Source organism: Tinamus guttatus, unplaced genomic scaffold (assembly GCF_059628265.1).
Source record: "Tinamus guttatus ecotype Peru unplaced genomic scaffold, ASM5962826v1 Tinamus_guttatus_pri_ptg000033l, whole genome shotgun sequence".
Taxonomy (NCBI): domain Eukaryota; kingdom Metazoa; phylum Chordata; class Aves; order Tinamiformes; family Tinamidae; genus Tinamus; species Tinamus guttatus.
Window position 1 is genome coordinate 6,332,591 of NW_028288567.1, and position 24,554 is coordinate 6,357,144.

The window sequence follows — 24,554 nt, forward strand, 5'->3', positions numbered from 1 at the left end:
CCACTAAGCAAATTAATCTTAGCTTCTGTAGTTCGTTTTAAATACTGAAATCTCTGGAAATGGTGCAACTGTCAGTATGACAGGAGATGTTTACAGTAATCTTTAATTCAGTCAGATATTCTGGAAAGAACCAATTCAGCAATTTGGGATTACAGAAAGTACGTATGTAGAAGCAGCACAAAAGAAGACATCTGATCCGTTTTCTTTTAAACAGAAATCATGTTAATTTTAGACCAAGGCACAAAACGTTTAGTGCATAAGCCAGTTCCTTGCACAATCTAGTAGTTCATGATTTAATTGTGGACCACTGATACCCATCGCACTATTCCACTATACTATTCCTGAACTTTCCTAACAAACGAAACATGATTTCTGACAAGGGTTAACTTCCTTAATGTTTAATGTAACAAAAAAGTTACAATAACAAAGATGAAAATGCCTCCTCTTGCGAAAAAACAGTATTTTACAAGCTTACTACAGATTTTTTTAATGCCTTCAACAATGCATGCAGAAAAATGTTTGTGTGTGTGTTTTTTTTCTTTTCTTTTTTATTAAGAAAAAGGTTTAATAAATGGGATTAGGCAATATTTCCACTGCAGTCTTGTCTTAGAATTTGGATCTGTAGAAACAGGAAATATTTTAACTGGAGAAAGTTTCTGATTCAAGCTGTTTTGAAGCAGTTAAGTGCTGTTTTGCTTTGGTGTTCAGCACTTAGGAGGGTATGTTATTGAAAGCATTTTTCTACTAATTGAGCTGCATATACTTTTAAGCTGAAACATTAATCTCTCCAAAAGTAAACTTTTCTTTTGGATCAGCACAGATCACAAAGCAAACATGGCACTGTTGCAGCTCAGAAAAATTCACAGTGCAAAGGAAAAGAGAAGATTTTCATCCACATTTTTTCCCAAAGCACTACAGATCTGATTCACCGCATTTCTATCTACTGAACTGTACCACATTAACAACAACAAAAAAAGTACAAGTGTTAAATATGAAAACCCTGGAAAGAAGGATTTCATCTCTCCTGAAAATAATTCTCCAATTACTGCCTGAAGCCAATGGCAACCACAGTTATTTTTCAGGGTTTGGGTTATGTGTGCGGTTGGGCCTTTTTTGTTTGTTTTCTCATATATACATATATATATTTTTAAGGAGGGTGGCAGACTGATTGAGGGGGAGGGGGGCCAAATTACTGTCCCGCCGCCCCCGATGCTCCATTGTTCCAGTGTAACTGCTGTCCTGTTTCATCAGGCTATCAAAGCAAGGGGGTGCGGTAAAAAGGTAGGGGCTGCTGCACTCACACAGGTTCATCCTTTGTAATTCAAGTCCAAATGTTTGTTTTCTCACCAAGAACTAAGTTGGATTGACATGGGAGTTTCAGAAACCTTATGGAAGTATTAGTGAATTTCAAATATAAAACTGAAAAAAATGATACAAAAAGGATTAAGTATCTGGTTCCATTAACATGGTTACTGATAAAAGTCACATTTTCTTCATTATTACACATGCATGTAATATGAAGAAAAAGTGTAGAAAGTAATAAAAATGTGTTATCTTTCCCCTCCCTTATCCCGCATTTTTCTGGGCATAAATTAAGCCTTAAAAATGAAAAGGCTACTTAATATTTGTGACATGCAATTTTTTTTTAATTAAAAAGCTGAATCTGTTGTGTTACATTACAAAAATGTCCACATGCATAAATCTAAAAAAAGCCCCAAAATCTACTGTAAATCTACAACATACTAATGATTTACATTTGACTGCTGATTCGCATTATGTAGAAGTCTTAGATTTGGTAAAGCATTGTAACAATGTAGGAAGGCATCTACATCTTTAATCTCTGGACTGTATTTGCTTTTTTTTTCTCCTATAAAATTGCATGAAGGCTAACTAGAGAGGCTTCCTATCATAAATTCCGAAATCTCAAAATGTCACCACTGTCTAGGTCATTCACTTACAAGTATTGCCCTTTAAAAGCACACATTGGTAATTGTTCCATATTTTGTGATCTGAACTTACACATCTGCTCTTTTAAATTGTTCATGGAAATACCAGATATGATAGGAAGACAAACCTGAGAATCATTTGAAGTACAACAGTATAACTTGCTAAATCCTTCATTAATAAAGAAAACCTCTCTGAAAAGCCTTCCCAAGCTTTTCCCTGTTTTTTTTTTAAACAACAAATTCTGAAACATGTGCAATTTTATCTTGACATGAGAATATTTCAAAGCACTGTGATCTTGTCTGATAGGTGTAGGAATTTCTGCATATTCATTACAGTAACTTTAAGACTCTTTTCCACCTTGCTGTAAAGGTCAGAAAAAAGCTGCAAACTAGGAGGGAAATAGCATATCACCAGAGTGATGCGTCTGAAGCTTTTCAGAATATGTTGTTTCTCCCTCCTTCCAAGTGTCTGTCTCCATTTTCTTCTAACAGCTCACAAAAATGTAGTCAGTTTTATACCAAGTTAGAGAGTCACATCAGCTTAGTACTAGTCTTTCTATGCAGTATTCGACTTGTTCAGTTCCTGCCTGATAGCTGGAAAGAGAGAAAGAAAATAACAAATTAAACATCCTAAGTCAAGGAGGAAAAACAGAATACACAGGTAATCTTTTAAAGAAAATTCATCTCATAAAAGGAGTAAGTTAAATCACATCAAACTATCTTACATATAAGAGTGTCATTTTCAACCTGGCAGCACCTCTTTTTCCACAGTATAGTTTTTTTAGTTTGGCATCTTCAATGAATCCAATACCTTAGCTGATGACAATCACTATTCATTGAGATGTGGACTTTTTTTGGTGAGTTGTGTTTAAAAAAAAGACGACTCTCAGGGCCCTACATTGTTTGCATCATGGTGTTTCTAAAGTTGTATGGCACACAGCACAGTCCAAATATTAAAAACAAAACAAAACCCCACACTTTTATTAAACATATAGTTACTGCTCAAAATATAGGTTAAATAAAAGCATTGTGTCCTCTGTAATGCAGGACCAGCCAGCTCCTTCTACCATATCTGCTGATGGTATCAGCAGTAGCAGTAACAGTTTAAACATGGCCTTCCCCCCTACCCCTTTCATACTTCATTCTGGCCTCTTCCATAAAGACAAAAAACACTCACATATGTTATTTTAAATCACTCCAGACGACCCTACTCATACATTATATACAGATGTCTGTTATGTAATATATGTATAGAGTGTTTTATTCACTTCCCAATTCTTGGACCTTTATGTGTTTTTTTTTTCCTCAGTAATTTCCCATATTTACAGATTATTTTATGTTGAAATGAAAAGAATCTTGCAATGGAAAAAAAAAGAATCTTGCAATGAAAAAGCAATAACTGGTTTGAATCTTGCTGTTGAGACCAAGCACGAGAAGACTGAAAGCTAGAAACGACAAGCATAGTCTGAACATTAAATTTAGAAATGTGTGCCCTAAATCCTAATCCAGCTCTAGATTAACTACAAAAAATACCTACGTACAGCCACGATATTTCGGATAAGAGCAAATCACCGAACTAGCATACATCCAACTACTTTTAGACACGACTCGGAGTCAATGTACTATTAAACAGAACGACACTCCCCATACACACAAGAAGAAATAAAACATCCTTACACCAGCACACCAATTAGAATGTTTGATACAAATGAAAATATGCCAACAAGCAAAACTTCTCCCAGTCTGTCATATTTAGGCTAGAAATACTAAGTTTACATGTTTTGTGCAACTTTAGCTAATTAAGAATTCCAAGACTTGACAAAAACAGCAAACAAATTGATACTTACCATCAATGAGTTCTTCCTTTAATTTCGTTAACTCCTTTCTCATTTCATCTAAAATATCCTATGTTAGAGTGCAAGTAATAAATTAGTTTTACAATATCTTGTTTTCAAACAAGAAAAGTCTAAAATTATTCTAACTTTTAGATAACCTTAAACCCTTTTCAAATTTACAAGCCAGCCTTTATATTTAAATTTAATCCCCAAATCTAAACCATCCTTACTGCAGGCACTATTAACAAATAAATATCCTGCAAAAGTCCTATAAATCTATTCCTGCAGAATTTATGACAAGTGAAGGGACATACTTAAGTTCAAACACCACACCAATGTCACTGATAAATACAGAGACAGAATCACACAGACAAATAAATGAAATTTGACCTAATGAGAATGACCAAGTTAATGCTGTCGCTTATGCACTGTTTTGTACAGCGTTTCCTATCACTGATTTGGTATTTTAGATAATTATTTTCTGAAAACGTATTTAAAAATCAAAGTGGAGGAAAAGTACTGTCTGTTCCTGGAAAGTACACTGTCGCATCCAGCACAACTGTAATCAGAGAGAGCAATAAACTCATCTAGAAAATTGCACTCTTTATCAAGAGATTCAGCTTTTTTTCCTTAAGCTTTTCAGTTCAGTTGCTATTAAAATATTACTGTGCAGATTATCTTCTCTAGATTATCTTCCATTCCTTTTCCTTTGCTAAGAACAGCTGTCAAAGCTTAAGTGACCTCTTCCAAGTTGTACTCCTGCTTGCCAGCGCAAGAACAGACACGATGCTCCCCCTAGAGCAGGGTTATGCAAGAAGTCAGTGTGAAGCACATGGAACAACTTGCAATGTGTCACACACTGCCTGTTTTGTCCTAAGACAAGCCAACCCGCACAGAGGGCTAAACAGCCTGCTGGAAGCTAGGGACAGCTCATTTTTATGTGCTTATAGAGCTACACAGAATTCTTGCTGATCCAGAGAACTAACTATATATTAAAAAAAAAAGGTTATTTTGCTCGAAGTGTTCTATTGAGTATTTGGTTGTTTTGGGAGAGAAGAAAAGGCCTTCCAAATACAATGATTTCCCAATTCCATTCACAGTACCATATTTTGTGTGTTGTGTAATACAAAAGCAGGACCAAACATCTGAGAAAAAAATAATAGGGCTGTGTAGGTAAACACACAATTACAGCTCCTAAGAAAATAAAAATAATTTGAGGAAAAGTTTCTAAAATAGCTACAAAATAATTGTTTAAAGTATATAACTAATTAATGAAAAATTCAAAACTCTTTTTTGACAGCTACAAATCCTAATGCCCATATTTTCTATTCAAAACATTATATATGTACCTGCTTCAATCTGTCATAATCTAGACCTTCTGACTGTACTCCATTGGCACTGGGTTGCCCTGTTGGTGTAGATTTTGGTCTGAAATGCAAAAACAGATCAATGAATTACTGGTCACTTATTACAGTATACACAGACTTCTCCAAACTTGCTAATATTCATTAAAACTATATTAAAGAATCAGAATAAGAATTAAAAGTCAGACCCAAATACCACACAGAATGGAAACTAACAGCCAAGAACAATTTCCACACACTGAAAATACTAATTACCATGAGTTATTAGGTTAAAACAAGAGCTATTCAACTAGGTGACATATTTCAGTCAGTGGTTTCTGCTATTTTTCATGAGGTCCACAGAAAACTAAACTTTCAAATGCCAACTATTTTCCCCCTTAAGCAACTTGCTCATTTTATAGGAGTCTCTCTCAAACAAACACTATCTCTGACTGAAAGCCACTTGACAGGATCAGACTAAGCAACATTCTCCAACTCCTGCTTTGAGCATGAGGTTGAAATAGAGGATCCCCAGAAGTCCCTTCCTATGCAAAATATTCTGTGAATTGTTTCCTAAAGCTACCAAAAGCATAAATATTTTAAGAGCAGCAAGATTTGTAAGTAACACCTGAGTGTAAGTTCTAATGTTTTGGAGTACTGTCGTGTCCAGTGCTTAGTTATGTAATACTCTAGGACAGCTAAGGTGAGCTTACAAAAAGCTTCTTTTGTATTTCTTACAAATCTCCCAGAATAAGCATGTTTTCAACCCTCTCATTTCTCTTTTCTGACCTTTGTCATTTACGCAATGAGTAACTATCTCGTAGACTTACTACACTTCTCTCTGCATATGTAAGTCCCCGTGGAAGTTATACATTAAGAACAAAAAGGCAAAAATGGTTCTCCAACACAAGGAAGGGTGGGTGGTAGGGAACAAAGAGTAAAAGGGAATAGCAAGTTACACGAAAAATATTCCAGAGAATGAAACTCTTGATAGCATCCAAGCTGGTTACAGGGCACCTGTGTTAGTTACACTTCTAACTTACAAACTCCATGGACATTTGAGTCTCGAAGATATCAGCCAGGTAACAACATACCTCACACTGCAAGCTCTGCGGGCCCTGAAATAAAGTTAGTTCAGATACCTCGTATCATTTCAAAGGGCTCTGAGAGCAGCCTGACACTCTCAAGGATTTGTCTGATCATCTGGCCAAAGTTCTAACTCTTCACCCCTTTCCACCACTGTTTAAATATCCACACTGTGCTCTTAATTGCTTTTCATGTCTTGCCTAACATTCAGTGTGTTTCAACAGAATGTTAAAGCAAGAAAAAGTTGTTTAGAAAATCGCTGACAGATAATTTCAGAATAAATTCCTCTTAAGATAAGAATTGCTAAGTGAGAAACTATATTTTGGCCACACTCTTTGTCCAGTGATGCCACACACAGGCACAAAGAAGTAGGACCAAGTTTATTCTTCTGTTATACTAACCTTAAATAAGGGTAGGTTATCACAATAATAGGCAAAACACTGCACTTTTTCCCTAAATTTTTTAACTTTATGGTGTGCAATCTTGCTTACTAAGATGAGAGGTGACCAGAAACAGGAAGAAGATAGACCAGCTGGAAAGGCACAGCGTATTTCTCTCAAATACATATATCAAAACTGTCGTTCCTCAGATTAAAGCAGAACATGCGAGAGGCACAGATAGGTCTATCCATGAATAGATTTGAAATTTTCTATTTATTTAGTTATTTTCAATGTAGCTAACACAAGCTGTGTTTTCACCCACAAGAACAATAATTCCCTCCTTTTTAAAAAACAAACCACCCTATCTTCAGACAATTAATTCATCTTTTACAAGAAAGCAGTTCATCCATAAAGAAATTAAGATTTGCCTGATTACATTTGTTCAGTACTAGCTGAATGAGTCTCATCCTTGACTGTCTGGAAGAGGTTTACAAATTGACAGAAGCGTTTTCTTATTTTCTAATAAGAAAATTTCCCCTTATTTTCTGAGGGGAAAAAAACACTTGAAATGTGACTCTCAACAGAAAAGGGGATGCACATTAAATTGCCTTTTTGATAGTACAAAAAAAGTTCTCAGTTTTGTACTCTCAGGTAGATATTTCTACCTATTCCTCAGTGTGAAAAATGTTATTAAGCAGCAGCATGGGACACAAGTATTGCATATTTTCTTGTCCACCCAACCTGCGCAGGTCGCATTCGTCTCACTTGAAAGCCTGGCAGCATTCAAATACACATTTACAGCTACTGAACAATTCTGTCGACAAAACATTTTAAATTGGCATGGCTGAATACATTCATCTTTCTTAAAAGGCAAGAACCACACTGTGGGTGGTAGAAACCATTCTTTTAAAGATTTCCAATTATTTTGGGGCACAGACAAGTTAATTCTGTCAGACATAGTGGCAGCAATTTGGGAAAAAACTGCCAGCAGTTAAGCCATCAAAATAGTTGGCTGCCAGGAACATCTAACCGTGCCTTGCTGCGGGACTTGGTTATTTGCTTGGGATGAGGAGCAGTATATTGCTACAGCTGTCTAGACAACCTAAACACAAGCTGCGGGACTGACATTACTAACAGTGTTTGACCTGAAACACACTGAAATGAAATATACGATCCACTGAATTTAAGAAAGAACATAAAATATTGAATAACTTCAGAGTGGAAGCAGCTGGAAAATAAGAGTTCACCTTCTAACCCACAGGAAAACTATACTATGCACTAATGCTATGAAGACAAACCACAATTTGGGAACCTCTATAAAGGCCTTTAAATATTGATCTACTAATTTCTAGTAAATTCCTTATGAAATAATTATTTACTCAAAAATGTATCAAGCTATTATCTTCAACAATTACTGCTTCATCAAATATCATACATTGAAAATGCTCTTTGCAGTTCTCACCTGAAAGTGTGAACACTGACTTCTTTCCAAGCAAAACAGCAGGAATCCAGAGTCTCTATATAGAGTTTAATTCTGATCCCTTTCCTTCCCTAACACTTTGGTCCCATACACTATGGCATTATGGAATTTACCCAGTGCGAGTGAAAAAAAGAGACTGATCTCCTAAATGTTTTTCCTTACGACTTGTAAGAGGAACCAAACACATGCTATAATGGAAGAACTCAAACAAGGATTACACTTCAATGCCTTAATAAAAGAACTTAAACTTTAAAGAACTGATCCCTACAAACAGTCCACTTGTTTCTTTTGTTTCAGATCCTTAAAGTAAGAAGATAGCACTGCAAATCATATGCTGTTTTCTCCACCAACATAATTATCTGTCAAAGTTCAAGAGGAAAGCCTCTTTATGAACTCTATCACTTGGTTTTAAGACTATATTCAACTTTTTCTGAGAATGATCTTGAAAAAAATGCTTCTTTCAGCCATATCCAAAAAGACCATCATTTGCAGACTGGGTAATGCTTTACCTCAGCTGAATCTAGTTTTCTCCTCTCCTAAATTGTCCTTTTTTCTTCTCAAGAAAGAGTTTAAAGGTGACTGCAGTCACAATTAAACAGATCAGCATGGAACAACTGCCAGTAAAACAACGCAGCCATTGCATCCCGAGATGGCTACAGAGCTGTCCCATGTGGTTTTTCATAGCATTGCCTACTAGGACAGTGATACAATGATATTTCCATAAACAGTTTAAATCAAACATGCAATAAAACAAAGATTTTGTTCGTGCCCACATGCAAAATATACCACCCAAGATAAGTAGCTAATAGGGGAACTTTCTATACAAAAGAAAAAGTAGTCACCACAGTGAATGCTTTGATGAACAAAGCTGGAATTTGAAAACCCTTTTAAAATCTTAAGGTTTTGTATGTTAGTATTTTACAACTACTGCTGCAGAGTGGAACTGAAACTTGCAGCTTAAAATGCATTGTTAATCCTAAATTTGCAAATTTGTCCAATATCAAAAACATTAATTTCTGCTTCTAACAATTCCTTTGGTTCCTTTTGCATATGCAAGTCAGGCAAAATCTACTTCTTATCTTGTGGCAAAAGGGAAAACTCAACTGGACAAATAATTGCTACTCCTGTGTGTCAGGACTTGCAACTTTAAAAGGGCTACTTCTCAAGACACTGCAGATGCCCCAGCGGATCCAAGAGGTATTTGTACCTTTGCAGGTGGTGATTATCAAAAATCCAATATTTAACACCAATTCAACACTGGCTCTTAAACCATATCAGTTTGCCAGTTTAACCATATGCTCTTAACCATCCAAAAATGGGCCCAACTGGGCAAATAAAATGTTAAGAAGTACCTGACCGTGTGTGTGGTGATTACTAATCCATGTAGAAAAAGTCCAACCCTTAACTTCAAAATGGTTATTACAAAGTCTCAAATTGCAACAGGATGATACCTGTTTAATGAATCATAGAATCTGTTTTCAGAACCAGTGAGATTTTTCCATGGAGATTCCCGTCTATGAAGGGGAGGAAACACTACCTTAACAAGCTACATAGAGCTTGATTATACTCATCTTTAGAGCCTTAAACACATTCGCTTCACTAATTATGTTCTAAAAATTCTGTTTTGCACATACCAGGAAATACAAAAAGCAAGGAGCTCAAATCTTTCAAAGTCTGTTACAGGCTTTTTTTTTTTTTTTTTTTTTTTTTTAATAGGACAGGAGTTATTTTAAAATATTTTTGGAACACTCATGCTGAACAATATATAGCTCTTTTTGTGTCCTGGTCTGGAATCTCTAACATAAGAGTGGCTTACTTGTTTACATGCTTTTCTAAAGCAAGCTTTGTTTAATTCCCATAAGTGACCTGTACCCTCTCTGCACAGATAAGATTCAGGTCCTCTAGTCTTTAGCAGATGAAGGATCTCCAGTGACAGATAAATAACGAGCAAGTCTCAGTTTCTCTACTTTTTAGATTTTTTTTTTTTAATAAGCACACTTAGTAACCTCTGAATTTATTTAATCGGTTGAAACAGTACCAGTGTAATAGTGCTTAAGGGGAGTCATGGGTGGAGAGACAGGCAGAACCAGGACTTAAGGACAATCCAGACTCCCCAAAGGAGTTTGATAAGGAAAGGCTGTCCATTATATATCCCTTTGTTTTTCCTTTAGCTGCTTGTACACAGGAGATCTAGATCCAAAGGGCCAGTTTAGTGAATATCAAATCTGAAGCTCACTTTAGGATTCCCTGTAAAAATTATTTCTTTGATAAATTTCCCCTAAATGCCACATATTAGTATCTTTTATCTTTATCCACTTGAAAACAAGTAATTGGTCTCTGTTGAAAGAATGTAAGCTCTACTTGGAAGATCTTACAGAGATGAGAATGTAGAAAGGAGGGGAAGAGGGGACAAAAGAAGAAAAAGAAAAAAGGAAATAAAATCAGGACTGGTAAAACATTATATTCCTAAAAGTTTTGCAATACTGGTGTACGGCAGAGAGGACATAACCACATAACATATCACTAGGTTTTTGACAGAGAGGAGGGAGAAGGGGGAGAAAAAATAAAATAAGCCAGTCAGAATCCAAACTAGAGAAATTTTAAGCTACTGACCTGCTTATTTTGAAAGTAAGACATATCAATAGGCTGATGATGCTCAGTGCTGCCTAATAAGAGCAAAAGACCTCAACAACTTCAACTGCAAGAAACGCTACTTCTTCTCTAATCGAACGTCACATAGTTGTTTCCAAAATACCAGAATGTTGATGATAATTCAATTACTTCAAACAAAATATTCTCAAATTTAAGTGTTTTTTTTTGTCTTTCAAGAAATTCAGATAACTTTCAGATCATTACAGCTCAGAAACCCTCAAACTCTGTACTCAGAATATGCAGTAATTTTAAAGCACACCACAAGCCTTCTCCTTAATGTGATCATTGAATATACCTCAAAATGCTCTTTTAGGCTAATGCTTTTACCAGCATGAGCAACAGCAGTAAACATTTGGAACATACAGCTAATAGTGTCAAAAAGATACCTGGAGATAACAGGTGACTTGCTTCCATTCACTGTATTTGTTCTTTCCCAAGGCTTTCTCGTTAGTTCTGTCAAACATAACAATAAAGATTAAAAAGTGTCCTTTTCTATTCACTGTATAATCATGTGAGAAAGCTTCAATAACCTGGGAACTTGTCAGCTACATTTTCACAACCTGGCATTAGGCTCTTTCATAATAAACAGCCTCTTGTAGCGCCTAATTTTAGGTCATGCTATCATTTATGTTGTGATAGCATCTAGAAGTCTCTGGTTTTCATGAAGGCTATTTGAATCTTCAAACCAACTGGAAAAAGGTTTGCCTTTACCTTACATATTTTATTTCTTCAGTTGTGAAAGACAATATTCTGAAGCTGTAGTTAAAGAGTCAACTTCAAATAGTGGGGAGTATGTTTTTAATAAAAATTATAATACAAATTATTTTATAACCACTTCCATGAAGCAACATTAGGGATGACATGACTTCATGCAACTGAAACACTTTTTCCATCAACACCACATTTATTTTCCACAGTCCCACCCCAAAATAGATGCTTTTAAAGCTGCCATATATGACTTCCTCTTTCAAAACAATACAGACTGAAGATTAAAGGTAAGTCATACTTGGATCCAAAAGAGATTGTAGTTTACTTAGATGATACCAAGATACTTACTATATGTAAACATGCAAACAAAAACAGCATGATGATAAGTGGCAAAATTTTACCACGTCTACCATCGTCTCCTCTTTAATTAGCTTATACTCTGAAGGGCAAGCACCGTAGAAAGCAACTTTACAGTCTAGTTTATATTAGTTATAAGAGTCAATCTTTGAGTGAATTTGACATTAGAAAAAGTTCAAAGATGCTTCTTATCATGATGGTCAAGTGAAAAGAACCGTTTCACTTTGACTGTTCTTGATTTCCCATTTTTGGCTTACATTATTAGGACAAATTCCAAAAGCAGGCATTTCTTCAAGGTGATCATCTCAGGGGTTAAAAAAAAAATCAAGCAAGCTCAGAAGATATTACAAACTAAGTCTTCCACCTTTTTAAAGCCATTTAATTACACTGGCCAATGGCCATTAAAGCCAATGGCCTTGCAGGCTAATTTCTTTAGACTATCTACTGCATCACAATGGTAGTAGCTTTCCCATTATTTCCATCAATACACATTTAACTCCTCTCTCTCTCATTCAGCAGCCTGTGGACTGTAGATTACATCCTCAACCTCATACCAAAGTTGCATACATAGGGTGAGGTAGCCAGGGAAGCCAACTTTGTAGGGACACTACTAAAGATGAGGAAAATTGTGTCTCAACTCAAGTCCTTGTCATACATGTATTTACCATATGAATATACATACTGACAATGCATCTTCACCAACTACAGTTGATGATATGTAACTGCAAAAAGCGTCTGACAGTCACACACAGCAGAAGACCTATGCTTGCAGAAGGTCTAATTCACATACTTATAAACTGGAACAGACCCTTATATGCCAGCCTTGAAAGAAAACAAACTACTGTCCCAACTTGTCCGTCTTGTTGACGAAGGACAACTTGTTTTCTCACTCCCTGCCAATTGCTTTCTGTGCTTTAGTCTCATAGGTTCAACACAGGAGGTCCCTAAACTATTACTATACTAGTATTATACTGGTATTCTAGTGGGAGTACTTTTATCCGCTTTCTTCGGAGACACTTCTAAGCTATTTGAAAGCAAAATGCCAGGTTTTAATTATGGGATAAGAGCCAAACTGCAAAATTCAGCACAGCTAACAGATTTATCATCGGATTTCAGCAGGGCATTTAGAGTCACACAGTCCACAAACCCAATGCTACTTACCAGGTGTGCTTGTTGATGAAACTTTGGAAGTTGAAGACTCTGATTCTTCCTGATTAAAAGGAAGGAAAGGAGAAGAGGGAAGGGAAGAAAAAAAATGCATCATTCGCACCAGTAGAATCATTACTGATACATTTTTGAAGAGTATGACACAGATAATTTGTCAACCCACAGTTTTATCTTCTTTTTGCTCTGGTTCTGTTGATCCCTTTTCAGCAATTCTTCTCCTATAAGCACAGAGAAAAAAAAAGTTACCAAGATCATGGCCTTAAGATGGAAAGCTGTTATGCAGTGTAATTAAAGATATACTCAGCTCAATATCTGGACAATAGAAAATTAGTATTAAAAAAAAGTTAGTACTTAAAAATAAAAGTGTTAAAATACACTTTCAAGGCCAAAGACCCTACTGTATCCTCTACTGCTGCACAAAGGCTGGCACAATATTATACTTCAATTATACTTCAGCAAAAATGGCTATTGACAAAACCTTACCAGCTTCCCAAAGCAACAACATGAGCAAGCAGATGTTTAGCTGATCTTCAGCCAAATGTGCCAGCTATAATCCAGAAACAGCGACTTACCTCCTGGCCAGCAGGGCACTCATTTCTTCCATTAATCCACTGCCTCCCAAGGGAAGCGGCCCATTTCCACGGCCACCATCTGCTTTAGACAAAACGGAGCTTCCTCCTCCACTTGAACTGGAGGAGTCTTCACCCTTTGTAATACACAAAACAGCAGTTCATATGCAAAAGAATTTGTAACTGACCTAATCGAAGATACTAAGGTTACATACTAGAGGAAGGAAGAAAGCACTATGTAAAGATGTGGTGGACTAGTAGTACATCGTGTAGTGCTTTAATAAAGTCTATGCAAAATGTCTTTTGTACTGCTACTTATCTTAAAAAAATACGACCAGTTGAAGGGCACAGAATTTATAAATTTGAACCAGAACGGAGAAAACAGATGCATTTACCCGCGACACTTTCCTAAGTTTGGCTCCAGCAAGTGCAGCAGCTAGTCCAGTTAAAGGGCGATTTTCTTCAGACACAAACCCCGCTGAAAATCCAGAGGCAGGGAGCGGGGGGGCAGGAGGCGGAGGAGGGACAGGGGGAACTTGGCTGGGAAGCGGAGGCGGCGGCGGAGGTGGCGGCGGCCCTGAGGGCGGCAGCGGAGGTGGTGGCGGTGGGCCGGGAGGAGGTGGGACTGCTACTGAGGACTGAGCTGGGCCGGGGGGCAGCGGAGGTGGGGGAGGAGGTGCAGGTGGTCCTTGGACAACACCTAATGCTAAAGAGAAAACACAGACTACGTTAATCATTTAGACTAAAGACATCTCATTATTTCTATTTAGATATTGGTTTTTTTTTTTTCAGTGTGTGAAAAGTTTTTCAGTTTACTAGAGTTATTTTTTTGCCTTTTTATAGGCAGGAAAGCATTGCAGTTTTCAGTTCTTACTGAAAGCATTACATGGCAAGCCAGAAAACAACAGGCAACGGCAGGGATATTTGGATACAGTAACCCTTCCGTCAGGCTCTGGGCTGCAACCAAGAAGAAGGTTACACAGAAACAGGTAGAGCTTTGAGAAGGAGATACACATTCAGTTTGAGGGAAAAACTTCAGTCAAAATCAGTCAGAACTTCACTGCACAAGAGAGACTTCCCATTGTAAAACAAGCATTTAAAACAACAGCCAAACATTTGGACCCTTGAAATGTTTGGCTTCCAACACCAATTTCTAAGCTGTATTAAAAAAAAAAAATCTGGAGATATTTCCAGAATCGATTTTAATAATTGGATACAAACATTAATTAGTGAGTTAGAAGACTGGCATACTTAAGTTAACAGGGACAGGCTCCTCCAGCTTTTGACTAATGATTCCTTTAATTCTTTACATCCACATTAACATGCAATATAAATCATCTTTTGAAGAAAGAGCATTCTGATTACTGAAGTAATTACAGAAGTGTTTATATACAGTTTAAGAAATCATGATTAAAACAGCATCCCCACATATCTTTGCCCCAGCCACCTGTGATTGCACACAGCCTTTAGCTACTAGAAGTGCTGACAAACCACCTTGAGCTCTAATGGTCTGGACATCACACAAAATTCTTCCTGTTTTTCTGCTGTGCTAATGCCTCTAGGTAAAGGCAGTTTCATCTCTCTGGTGGTCATTCAGCCTCCCACTGGTAATAAAAACGAGGCCACCTGCTCTACCTCCCCTCAGGATCTGCTCTGCATTGCCTGAGTGTGACAGATTCATAATCTACCTCACCCCAACTAGTCTGCCCATATCCTTAGCAGAGCCAGTTCATGCTTACATGCAAAGAGATGTTTATTAAATCAATATAAAACAGATGATTCCAATTAGCAAAGACATTTACATCCATGTAAAATACATTTATATAATGTTGGCAGCATGTCCCTTAGAATTGCCATCTGTTTAACCAAATATTTTCCTAAAATCTTTAGGATAAATTGGTAGAACATCACAGGAGGACCCAGTCCTCCAGTGCATGCATATATATCCATACATTGAAATATAAGCACTTCCCAGAAAGAAATGCTGTAGTGGTTACAGCTTTCTACACTTTTAAACTACATTCACGAGGATCAAAGTAATTCACATTCTTCCTCACTAAGACCATTCACAAGTCCCAAGCTGCATCTATTTGCTCCCACTTTTGCTGCCATGAGGAGACCATCGATGCTGCCTATTAATACAGTGTCCCAAATAAATTAACAACGCGAGACTTTACAAGCAGTTATCTGACACACTCTGCTCTTGATAAATGAGAGCTTAATAAACTAGAATTTTCCTTATGACGGATCACCGTGAAAACCAACTCTTCTCCAGGGAGCTTCCGGTTCCAGAGTTTCCAAACTGCATTTCACTGTGGTATTAAGATCACTGCAACTTTTGAAGCACTTTATTAATTCTTCAGGGGCAGTTAAGGAGGTCAATACATATTGGTTTTGACTGCATTCCTGATTAGTGAATTAGTAGCAATAACAGAAAGCCTTACCCTGCTGGGTCGTAGGTTCAACCGGCTGAGAGGCTGCCTGCAAGACTGGCTCAGAAGCAGAGGAGTCTCCCAGCACAGAGTTTAGAGAGTTCTCAACAGAGGCAGGGGTAGCTGCAGAGGGAGAAGGGAGAACACTAGGCTTGGATGAGGGAGTCGAGGCATTAGGAGAGTTTGGAGAAGGAGAAGCTTGAGGTCCAGAGAGTGAGAGAGGCGGAAAGGAAGGCAGCGGGGGAGGAGGGGGTGGCGGAGGCGGAGTTGGACCTGAGGTAGAAGGCGAAGGAGCTGGATGAGTCACGCTTTCAGGAAGACCATTTGGAGCAGTAGGAGATGTGTGCGTTTGGGGCACCGGATTCGAAGCCGACACTGGAAGGACGGGTCTTGGACCGGTAGCTTTGCCTGGTGGGCTGCTTATCATGACCGGAGGAGACGGGGGAAGGGGTGCAAAACTGGGCGCGGACCAGCCGACGGGCTTTGCATTTGGGGGCAAAGTCGCCGGGGCATTCACAGGAGAAGGGGGCCGAGAACTTTTGTTGAGCTGACGAGGAACTGTAGCGTAATGGGGCAGAACAGGGTGGAAAGCTGAACCTAAAGATGTAGCAAAACGCGATGCAGAGTGTCTAAGAGGCGGTGTAGGGGGAGTGGAAGTCGGTGGTGCAGAAGTCACTACAGCGTACTCCGGTGTGGCCTCGGCCATCGGTGCTGCCACTGCTTTTGCATATGATGGAGGAGGTGCTGAAGGAGGCTGGCAACTGGAGTACTCAGGAAGTGGAGTGCTATACAGGGAGTTGTCGAAAGATGGAGCTGGACAGAAGATGGAAAGCAGCAGCAAAGGCAGGATAAAAAAAGGAGAAAGAGAAAAAGGGAGCTAATGAAGCAACAAAACCAGCATTCAAACAAAATGTATAAATGTAGACTACAGTTAGTACCAGAGGATTAGGCACAAGTGAAAATACTGTTAGGAAAGTTTTACATATTATCAACAGCTGCTTTTAATTTCACCATTTTTGTGCCAACATTTGAATTTACTAGTACATTCTGGATTTTTTTTTCTTTTCTTTTTTTTTAAACCAAATCCCATCTATGAGACTGACAGGGTTGATTAATCAATCCTTTACCAGTTTTTATCTTCTTGTTTGGTTGCAAATGGCAAGTGTAGTGATCTTAACATTTGTTCCAGTTCCACTGCTGAACCTCAGAACATCGGCAGCAAGTCAAAATCAACTTTCTCCTCCCCAGAAAAAGCTCCATCACAAACTGAAAAGTACTTGGCATAAAACCTTCAATAAAGCCCTGCTCCATACAGTGATTGGTCCTACATGGCATACCCTAACTTCTACCCCAACCTGACTACTTTCATGGATCCAGTTTGTTACCAATGAACAAGCAGGAAGCGCTTGACTAACGTTCCTTGCACTACGGAAGTGAGAAAGCTCTTAATTATCTCAGGATACAATTCCACAGGCAGTGTATTATCTTACATACAAATGCATTTAGCTACTGAAATGTTACTACAAACAAAACTAAGCAAGACGATACAAAAGGCATTCCTCTCACTAAGAATGTCTTATTAACTACATCCCCCCTACATTTAAAGGCTCTTGAACTTGATTCTTTTTCTTTTCCAAGTTACCTTATGTCAATGCATCTTGTGTAACAGAGCAGACAATGATAGGGGATTTAGAAGTTTAAAATCATCACATTTCAATCAATATTGGAGGTGCCCGATAAGCTCCAAGTTCTTCATGCAAGCAGAAGATACAACAGCACAGTAGAGCAAATAATTTCAAATATTCTTTCACAGTTAATGGAAAACTATGACAGAAAAGTCAAAACAGCCCTGACTTTTTGCCATAAAAGAGGAAGAAATTCCAGCAAACAGAAGACTGAAATACTGATTGTTGTTGTACTGCCCATGCTCTTTCTATCCCACTCCATCACCCAAACACATAAAACAAAACTGGGTACTTGAATACATTCAGTTTTGAGATTCTTACCAGCATTTGAAATCCTCCTCTCTCTTTCCCATTCCAGCTGTTCCCTTTCCAACTGTTCTTGCCTTTCCCTTTCAAGTCGTTCAAGTCTTTCTCGATCCTGCCTCTCCTTTTCTTGCCTCTCCCTTTCCAGGCGTTCTTGCCGTTCCCTTTCTTGCCGCTCTCTCTCCAGTTGCTCCTGTTCTAGGCGCTCTCTTTCAAGTCTTTCCCTTTCTAGTCTCTCTCTCTCCAGCCTCTCCCGTTCCATTCGCTCACGATCCAGCCTCTCCCGTTCCAGCTCCTTCTGCCTTTGTTGCTCCTGCAACTGTCTACAATCAGGAAAACAAGAGAAAGATTAAGCTGCAAAGTGAGAACCGAACAATATATCAAGTAACTGCTAGCAAGAAAAAAAAAAGAAAGAAAGAAAAAAAGAAAAAACCATCATAAATCTTGGCACCAGTAAGAACAAAAACATTTGTACTTTATTTCTTATTTCTACATGTTACTTTTCTGAATCGGGTAATAGGTGCATTATATTTACAGTAAAAAGAATCATATATCCAGTTTCCTCTTAACTAATTTATCATTCTTTGAGACAGCTTTCAAGAGATAAGGACAGAAAGCTGCTGATGATAATTCACTAACTGATGTAATCTCCCATGTTTGGGATATGGAGTTACATTTGTTCTGTGGTATTTTATACTTGAAGCAGTGAATACAAGAACAGTGAATTAGCATTATCAGAAATGGACATAAAAAAAACCACAACGAAACACATTATGCATTACACAAACTAGTTAGATATTTTTTATTCAAATTTTACAGAAACACCCAAATGCATCCCTACATCTATGTAAAACCAGCCTGAAAATGAATGGAACTCCAGCTCCTATTCATGCTTAACAAATACTGTCAGAAATAGAAGCACCAGCCCAATTTTAATGCGCTATTACTATTCAAGTCCATTCTCTTTCAGAATAACATTCTTCCTAAAAAACAAACAAACAAACAAACAACAACAAAAAAACAACCAAATATTCATATTTTGTCCTTATTCTTGGGTTGGAAAATTAATAGCAAGCTGTATTGGCTGTCTACTAATATATAGATATAGTAAATAAGATAGAAATATCAGATATCCAATTTCATCTAGACACCAGAATAAATAAATAATAAGTTATAATTATATAAATCCCGTATTTAACAGGGGCATTTAATATTTTATCTTTGTAATATATTTCTCATTTTCATTTCTTCAGGTCATAAAGGAGTACTGATAAGTACAGATTCTTCTTTTTTTAAATATGTACAAAAACTTCTGAATAATTCGACTGACTATACCAATACCCTACCAAGAGGGGGCAGCAAAATGCCTTGCAAACATATTCTATATGTTCCCATACAGTAACATATATGGGAAAATATACACCATCCTTGACAACAACCAAAATTTATTCTAATTATATCTCTCTCAATCTTCCCCTCTTCATTAAAGCAATGCTATTACTCAGTAAAACAAGTAGAAAGCTTGTTCTTTGTGCTCATCTGTAACAAGCAGTAAGAAAAGAGTTTACATTTTTGGAGTAGCTTTAAGAATTTTTACACACCTTCCAGACAGAAAACCAGGAGGGGCATGGGTTAAGAGAGCAGCATTATCGATAACAGAATCACACTGCTTCAGCACAACATAAGGAGCAGGATGAGTTTGGAAACAAAAAACAAAAATCTCAACAATAAGCATAGTACAGTATCATAAGTAAAACATATTGTTATTCCAACTAACCTCTTGACTAGAGAGCTATTCTATTCTTTTTCTAGGAAGACTCCTTGGCAACATTACTTTTACTGCAGTAATGATCCAATCTGACCAGTTATTTCATCATCACTTCACATACTACTGAATTTAGGACACACCTTTAGAAGAAGCTAAAAAAGTGCTACAATGCCCCAGAACACTATCCTCACTCTCAGGGCTGCTTTAGGTACAACAACAAAAGGAAAACAAATACTCCCAAAAAAACATATCTTGATGCATTAAAATAGTAGCTGAATCAAAAATCATGAAATGGGTTCTGTTTACAGGCGTTTTCTAGGTCTATGCTCCTGATTGCTGTTTTTTCCTTTCTTAAAGACAGTTCCTTGCTTCTGCAATTACCTACTGTAAAACCAAACAAACTTCTAGTACATCCATCGATACAGAAAGTTGTGCTGCAGTGACTACGAGGATGCGAGCGGAGCCTCAGCATGCCGGAGCCTTCAGGACTCGGAGCTCCTGCGTTGTCTCCTCTAACCCTGCCTCAGCATACAGAGCACCAAGGGTCCGTGATGTTTGCAGGTTTATCCCGGAAGGCTGAGAGCCCATGGGCATGGGTGCCATTACCCAAGATTGTTCTCTTCCTCCCACTGCTGAGTCACTGCAGCAAATTAAGCAGCTGGCAGCAAAGTGGCTACACGGGACCCTGTGGAGCTAGACACCACCAACACCAGGTGCCTAAGTAGGCTCAGCTGCAAGCTGAAGCCTTTTGTAGTCTACAAAAAAGCTGTTACGTAGCAACTGCATGCAACCTACCAACATCAATGCTAACTAGATACTCCAATTTGATCATTGCTACAACTAACCATAGAAAGAGATCAAGAAGTGAGTGCTTTAACATGTTGATTATTTTGAACTAAGCTACCAGTTTGTGTTTTAATAGCTTAATCCTCTAATCTTCTTTTGCAAAAATCTGCAAAAGGTGTTCCTGCTGCAGCCATTCAATCCTGCAAGAACTTAGTTGAATAATAAAAACAGCACGTTAAAATTTGCTTTACCATATTTAATATCAGATATTTACTCAACATTCGCCCCTGGAGCTCACTCTCCGGTCTGGTCAAGAGAACCCACTGAATACGTACCACAAGGCCTACACAAGGAGGCTCTAACGTGCTCTGGAGAGAACGCACCTTACCTCAGCACCAGCAGTGTCAATTTCTACCCTCTGCACATCTTCCCCCAACCTGAGGGCCACCCCCTCAGGTAAACTTCATTTTTCCTAATCTAGGCTGAACTCCTGTTACACACTAAATGAACTCTCAGCAACGTAACTGTGGCTTTTCAGGCTTCGGGTGGAGGTTTGACCGTTTTCCCAAGTGACAGGGGGTCTGGACAAATTTTACTCGAGGATACTGCAGGCTGTTCCAGAGAAACTCATGCCAGGGCTGGCCAAAATGAGCAAGAACTGGACGCTCTGCAGGTCTGCTGCTCAGCCATGCACAGTGCAAAGTTGGCCTGCTTAAAGCAAAGATGTTTCTGCAATGAGCTCGTATCCCTCTTCATGGAGCTGACAGCCATTTCTGACTTTCAGCAGCAGTGGACCCCAAGCTCCTTAAATCTGAGTGAAAGATGAGGCTGTTTCAATTATGTATTTTACAAGTTTGTATCAAAGAACACTTAACACTTAAACTAAAGCCAAATTAAGAAGGTATTTTAGTTGTATGTTTGTATCCTGATTTTAAAACCCTAAGTAAATCTAGAGGGGTCACTATCTGAGAGGCATTTCCTAAGTTTAAGGACCTTTCTCCTTAAGTTCACCATCGTACGCAGTGATGGCACTGGCAATCTGATTTTCTTATGCATTAGGTATTAAGTCGCCTAAAACACTAGCATGGGGTTTACTATTCCCCACTGCCCACCAAAAATGTCAAAAACCGGGCCCCCCAAAACGGGATTGTTTTGCATCCAGTTTTTGTTATCCAAATCTGCAACGACATCCAATTCCTCCTACAGAAAGTCACCTTTGTACAGATGCACCTCTGTGCATCAGCAGCAAGGCTCATTTGGCATCTCTTTTGTTTAGCAAAACAAGAAACAACACCCGAGTAGTCCCAGAGCACACCAGGAGAAACTGCCTGTCCTCCTCATGCTTACACTTCTGTACTAATCCTCTTCTCTCCCCCTTAACCAGCACCTCCCCATGCAGCATCTGTCAAATTCCTCTCTAAAGGTCCGGGAACACTGGATTAACCAACTACCTTTCTTTTTCCTTACGGGAAAACATAAGCTGGGCACAGTTTACTGTGCTGCATTTTATCTCACATGATTAATTATTCTTTTCTTCAAAAGTAGTTCTGAAGCTTTTCACATTACCAAGGTCAAACTAACAGGCTTTCATTTCCTTGATCAAAGGGGTTTAAGGACTAACAACAAGCTTTTATGTTACAAGCTCAAAGTGCATTAGTTGGAAATAGGAGAATAAGAGAACAAACTTGGTTTTATCAGTTAATCAAAAACTGTTAATTAACCACTACGATAAAGACATGAAAAGGCAACTATAAACCTGCAGGTTATTAAGATACAGGATTTCCAATAAAGAAAGGGATCTATTAATGCTCTTACATCAAACCTCAACTAGAAATATGACATTTTTTCTTGCCTTGTATGTCTTGAGTTGCATTTTTAAGCTAGAGTAGGCACAGAAAACAACATAGTATGATCAGGATCAGGGAAATACATAACCTCTGATAGAGGGAAAAAAAAGCACTGTTTAACACGCTAATTGAGATTTAAGATTAAAAACAATTGCTGCTAATGATCAGATGAAGCAGCTACCAAAACTAGACAATGAAGGTACAAATATTAACCTAAATAAGTTGCTCAGAAATTACTTTAGGCTAAGAAAGGTTGTAGCAGATTGTAGTGCTGACAAAAAATGTACTTGAACTTACGACAGCAGCTAAGAGCATGCCTATAATTCTATGTTTAACTCTACAGCTACCAGAGGACCAGCACTGAACATGCATGCAACTACTTCCAGGCCTCCACAAATTCAAAACTGTCTGGCCTCTGTCTCAGAATATCACCACAAAGGTGTTGGGTACAGGAGAAACATCTAGGCATTTTTTCATTTTGGTTTCCTGGCCTTGATTTTTTTAACCTCTTATGCAAAGCAACAAGGCAACACCTGAACTTACCTGGCAGAAACAGAGTGCTGAAAGTCACCTGTGCTCTTCAGATTTTAGCAAAATTTAAGATTAGAGAGAAAAAAAAAAAAAAAAAAAAAACACAAACCTAGAATAGCACCAAGAGGGGTTTATCCACAAAGGCAGTAAGTACAATAAGGACAGAACTAATTCCATGAAATGGAACCACAGTAACAAAAACAAACAAACAAACAACAACAACAAAAAAAACCAAAAAATCATAGAATGATTTCTGAACCCAAATTCATAATGAGTATTAAACAGAAAAAATGTGAAGAACTGAAAATTCTCAAGAAAAGGTAAGATTTCAACATGCCTGGCTCTTAACTAGGAAAAAGGTCACGAGCTACAGTAAAGCAGAAGCAAGCAAGCTACCAGAGCCTTTACATTGTAACTAAATTGCTATTGAAATGTAGGATAGGATCCTTTCTTTTCCTTTTACTATTCCCACCTGTGGTTTTAAAGGAGCTCAGATATTATACGATACTATACATACACCACACAGACAGCTATTAAAAGCATAAATTCTTGTAAGATAGTAAGATAAACAGAAAGTCAGCAAAAAATATTTTTAAAAATAAAATGCCTTCCTTTAAGCCTTTCAATAAAAGATAAAAAGATTGCTACCCTTCCCAGTTTCTGAACCAGCACTAACAAAAACTAAGAAGCCTCCCAAGAGATGCTATGAAAACTACACCATATATCAATACTGTTTTCTAGCACAGCCACAAACATTTTACTCATTCTACTATAAGTTTCAATCCAGTGTATGTAAGCAAACTTGAAGTATTACACACCAAGGGAGAAAAAAAAAAGAAAGAAAAAAAAAATCTACTATTTAGTTTTGGGGTCTTCTAACATTTCTGAGTACTTACGACAGAAACCGGTCAACTTTTGGTCCATGACGCCCCTGAAGGCCAACAGGAGGCTTATAGACTTTCATTATTCCTTACAACCTACACACTTTCTCTGTTTCTGGTGTTCATGGTCTCTTTATTTATGAAGCAGTGATGATTTTGTAGTTATTTATAAACACCAACTCAATAAATTCCCAAGTGTCGTATTAGATACCAACCCAGTGACTCATATTCCTGACAACATATTTAACATGGCTGGAAGAAAAGGTAAATTTACATGCCTGAGTAGCACACAGAGGCATGCCATGAACTAATAAGGTATTTTAAAATGCTATTTGGCATTAACTACCTCCAAAGTTATTAGCAAATACGCATGTCAACTGACATTGCTCATGAAAAAGCAATTAGTGTAATTTGTAAACACTGCCTGCTACCATTCTGGCAAAATGAAAAACAATCCATCTCTATGAAAACGCTTAGTTTCTGAGGATCAAAATCAAAAGCTGAAGCAGTGCATCTTTTTCCCTATGTTTTAAGGTTGATTACTATTGTATCTAAATCACTACAAGTTGAGGAAAAAAATCAGTTTTCTTCAAGTACTCTGCAGTTACGTTAAGGAAGGCACACAACATGTACTAAGGTTTCAAAAAAAAAAAAAAAAAAAAAAAAAAAAAAAAAAAAGGTAACAAAGTTATGAACCGGTCAGACTAAATGATTTCACTGACCACCTTATCCATAAATACATAATATCAAAAACTCAGTGTTTTTGATTGTACTGGTGCTAGCAGCATATATAGGTAG

At 37.8% G+C, this 24,554-nt stretch overlaps 1 protein-coding gene across 7 annotated transcripts in view; it reads right to left on the reverse strand.

The window, feature by feature from the left end:
• Positions 1 to 1,624: 1,624 nt before the first annotated feature.
• Positions 1,625 to 24,554, reverse strand: part of ENAH (ENAH actin regulator) — a 79,489-nt gene continuing 56,559 nt past the window's right edge. For 2 of the 7 annotated variants that reach the window (XM_088532608.1, XM_088532599.1), the window contains 10 exons: positions 17,962 to 18,266; positions 15,968 to 16,078; positions 13,919 to 14,223; positions 13,527 to 13,660; positions 13,118 to 13,172; positions 12,949 to 12,997; positions 11,109 to 11,175; positions 5,131 to 5,209; positions 3,794 to 3,851; positions 1,625 to 2,540 (listed from right to left, as the gene is read on the reverse strand). In XM_088532608.1, coding sequence (XP_088388734.1) covers positions 2,503 to 2,540; positions 3,794 to 3,851; positions 5,131 to 5,209; positions 11,109 to 11,175; positions 12,949 to 12,997; positions 13,118 to 13,172; positions 13,527 to 13,660; positions 13,919 to 14,223; positions 15,968 to 16,078; positions 17,962 to 18,266 — 1,201 coding nt within the window. In that variant the 3' untranslated portion in view covers positions 1,625 to 2,502. Of the gene's footprint in view, positions 2,541 to 3,793; positions 3,852 to 5,130; positions 5,210 to 11,108; positions 11,176 to 12,948; positions 12,998 to 13,117; positions 13,173 to 13,526; positions 13,661 to 13,918; positions 14,224 to 15,967; positions 16,769 to 17,961; positions 18,267 to 24,554 lie in introns of all 7 variants that reach the window. The other 5 variants (XM_088532586.1, XM_088532578.1, XM_088532619.1 and 2 more) reach the window with 3 other exon arrangements.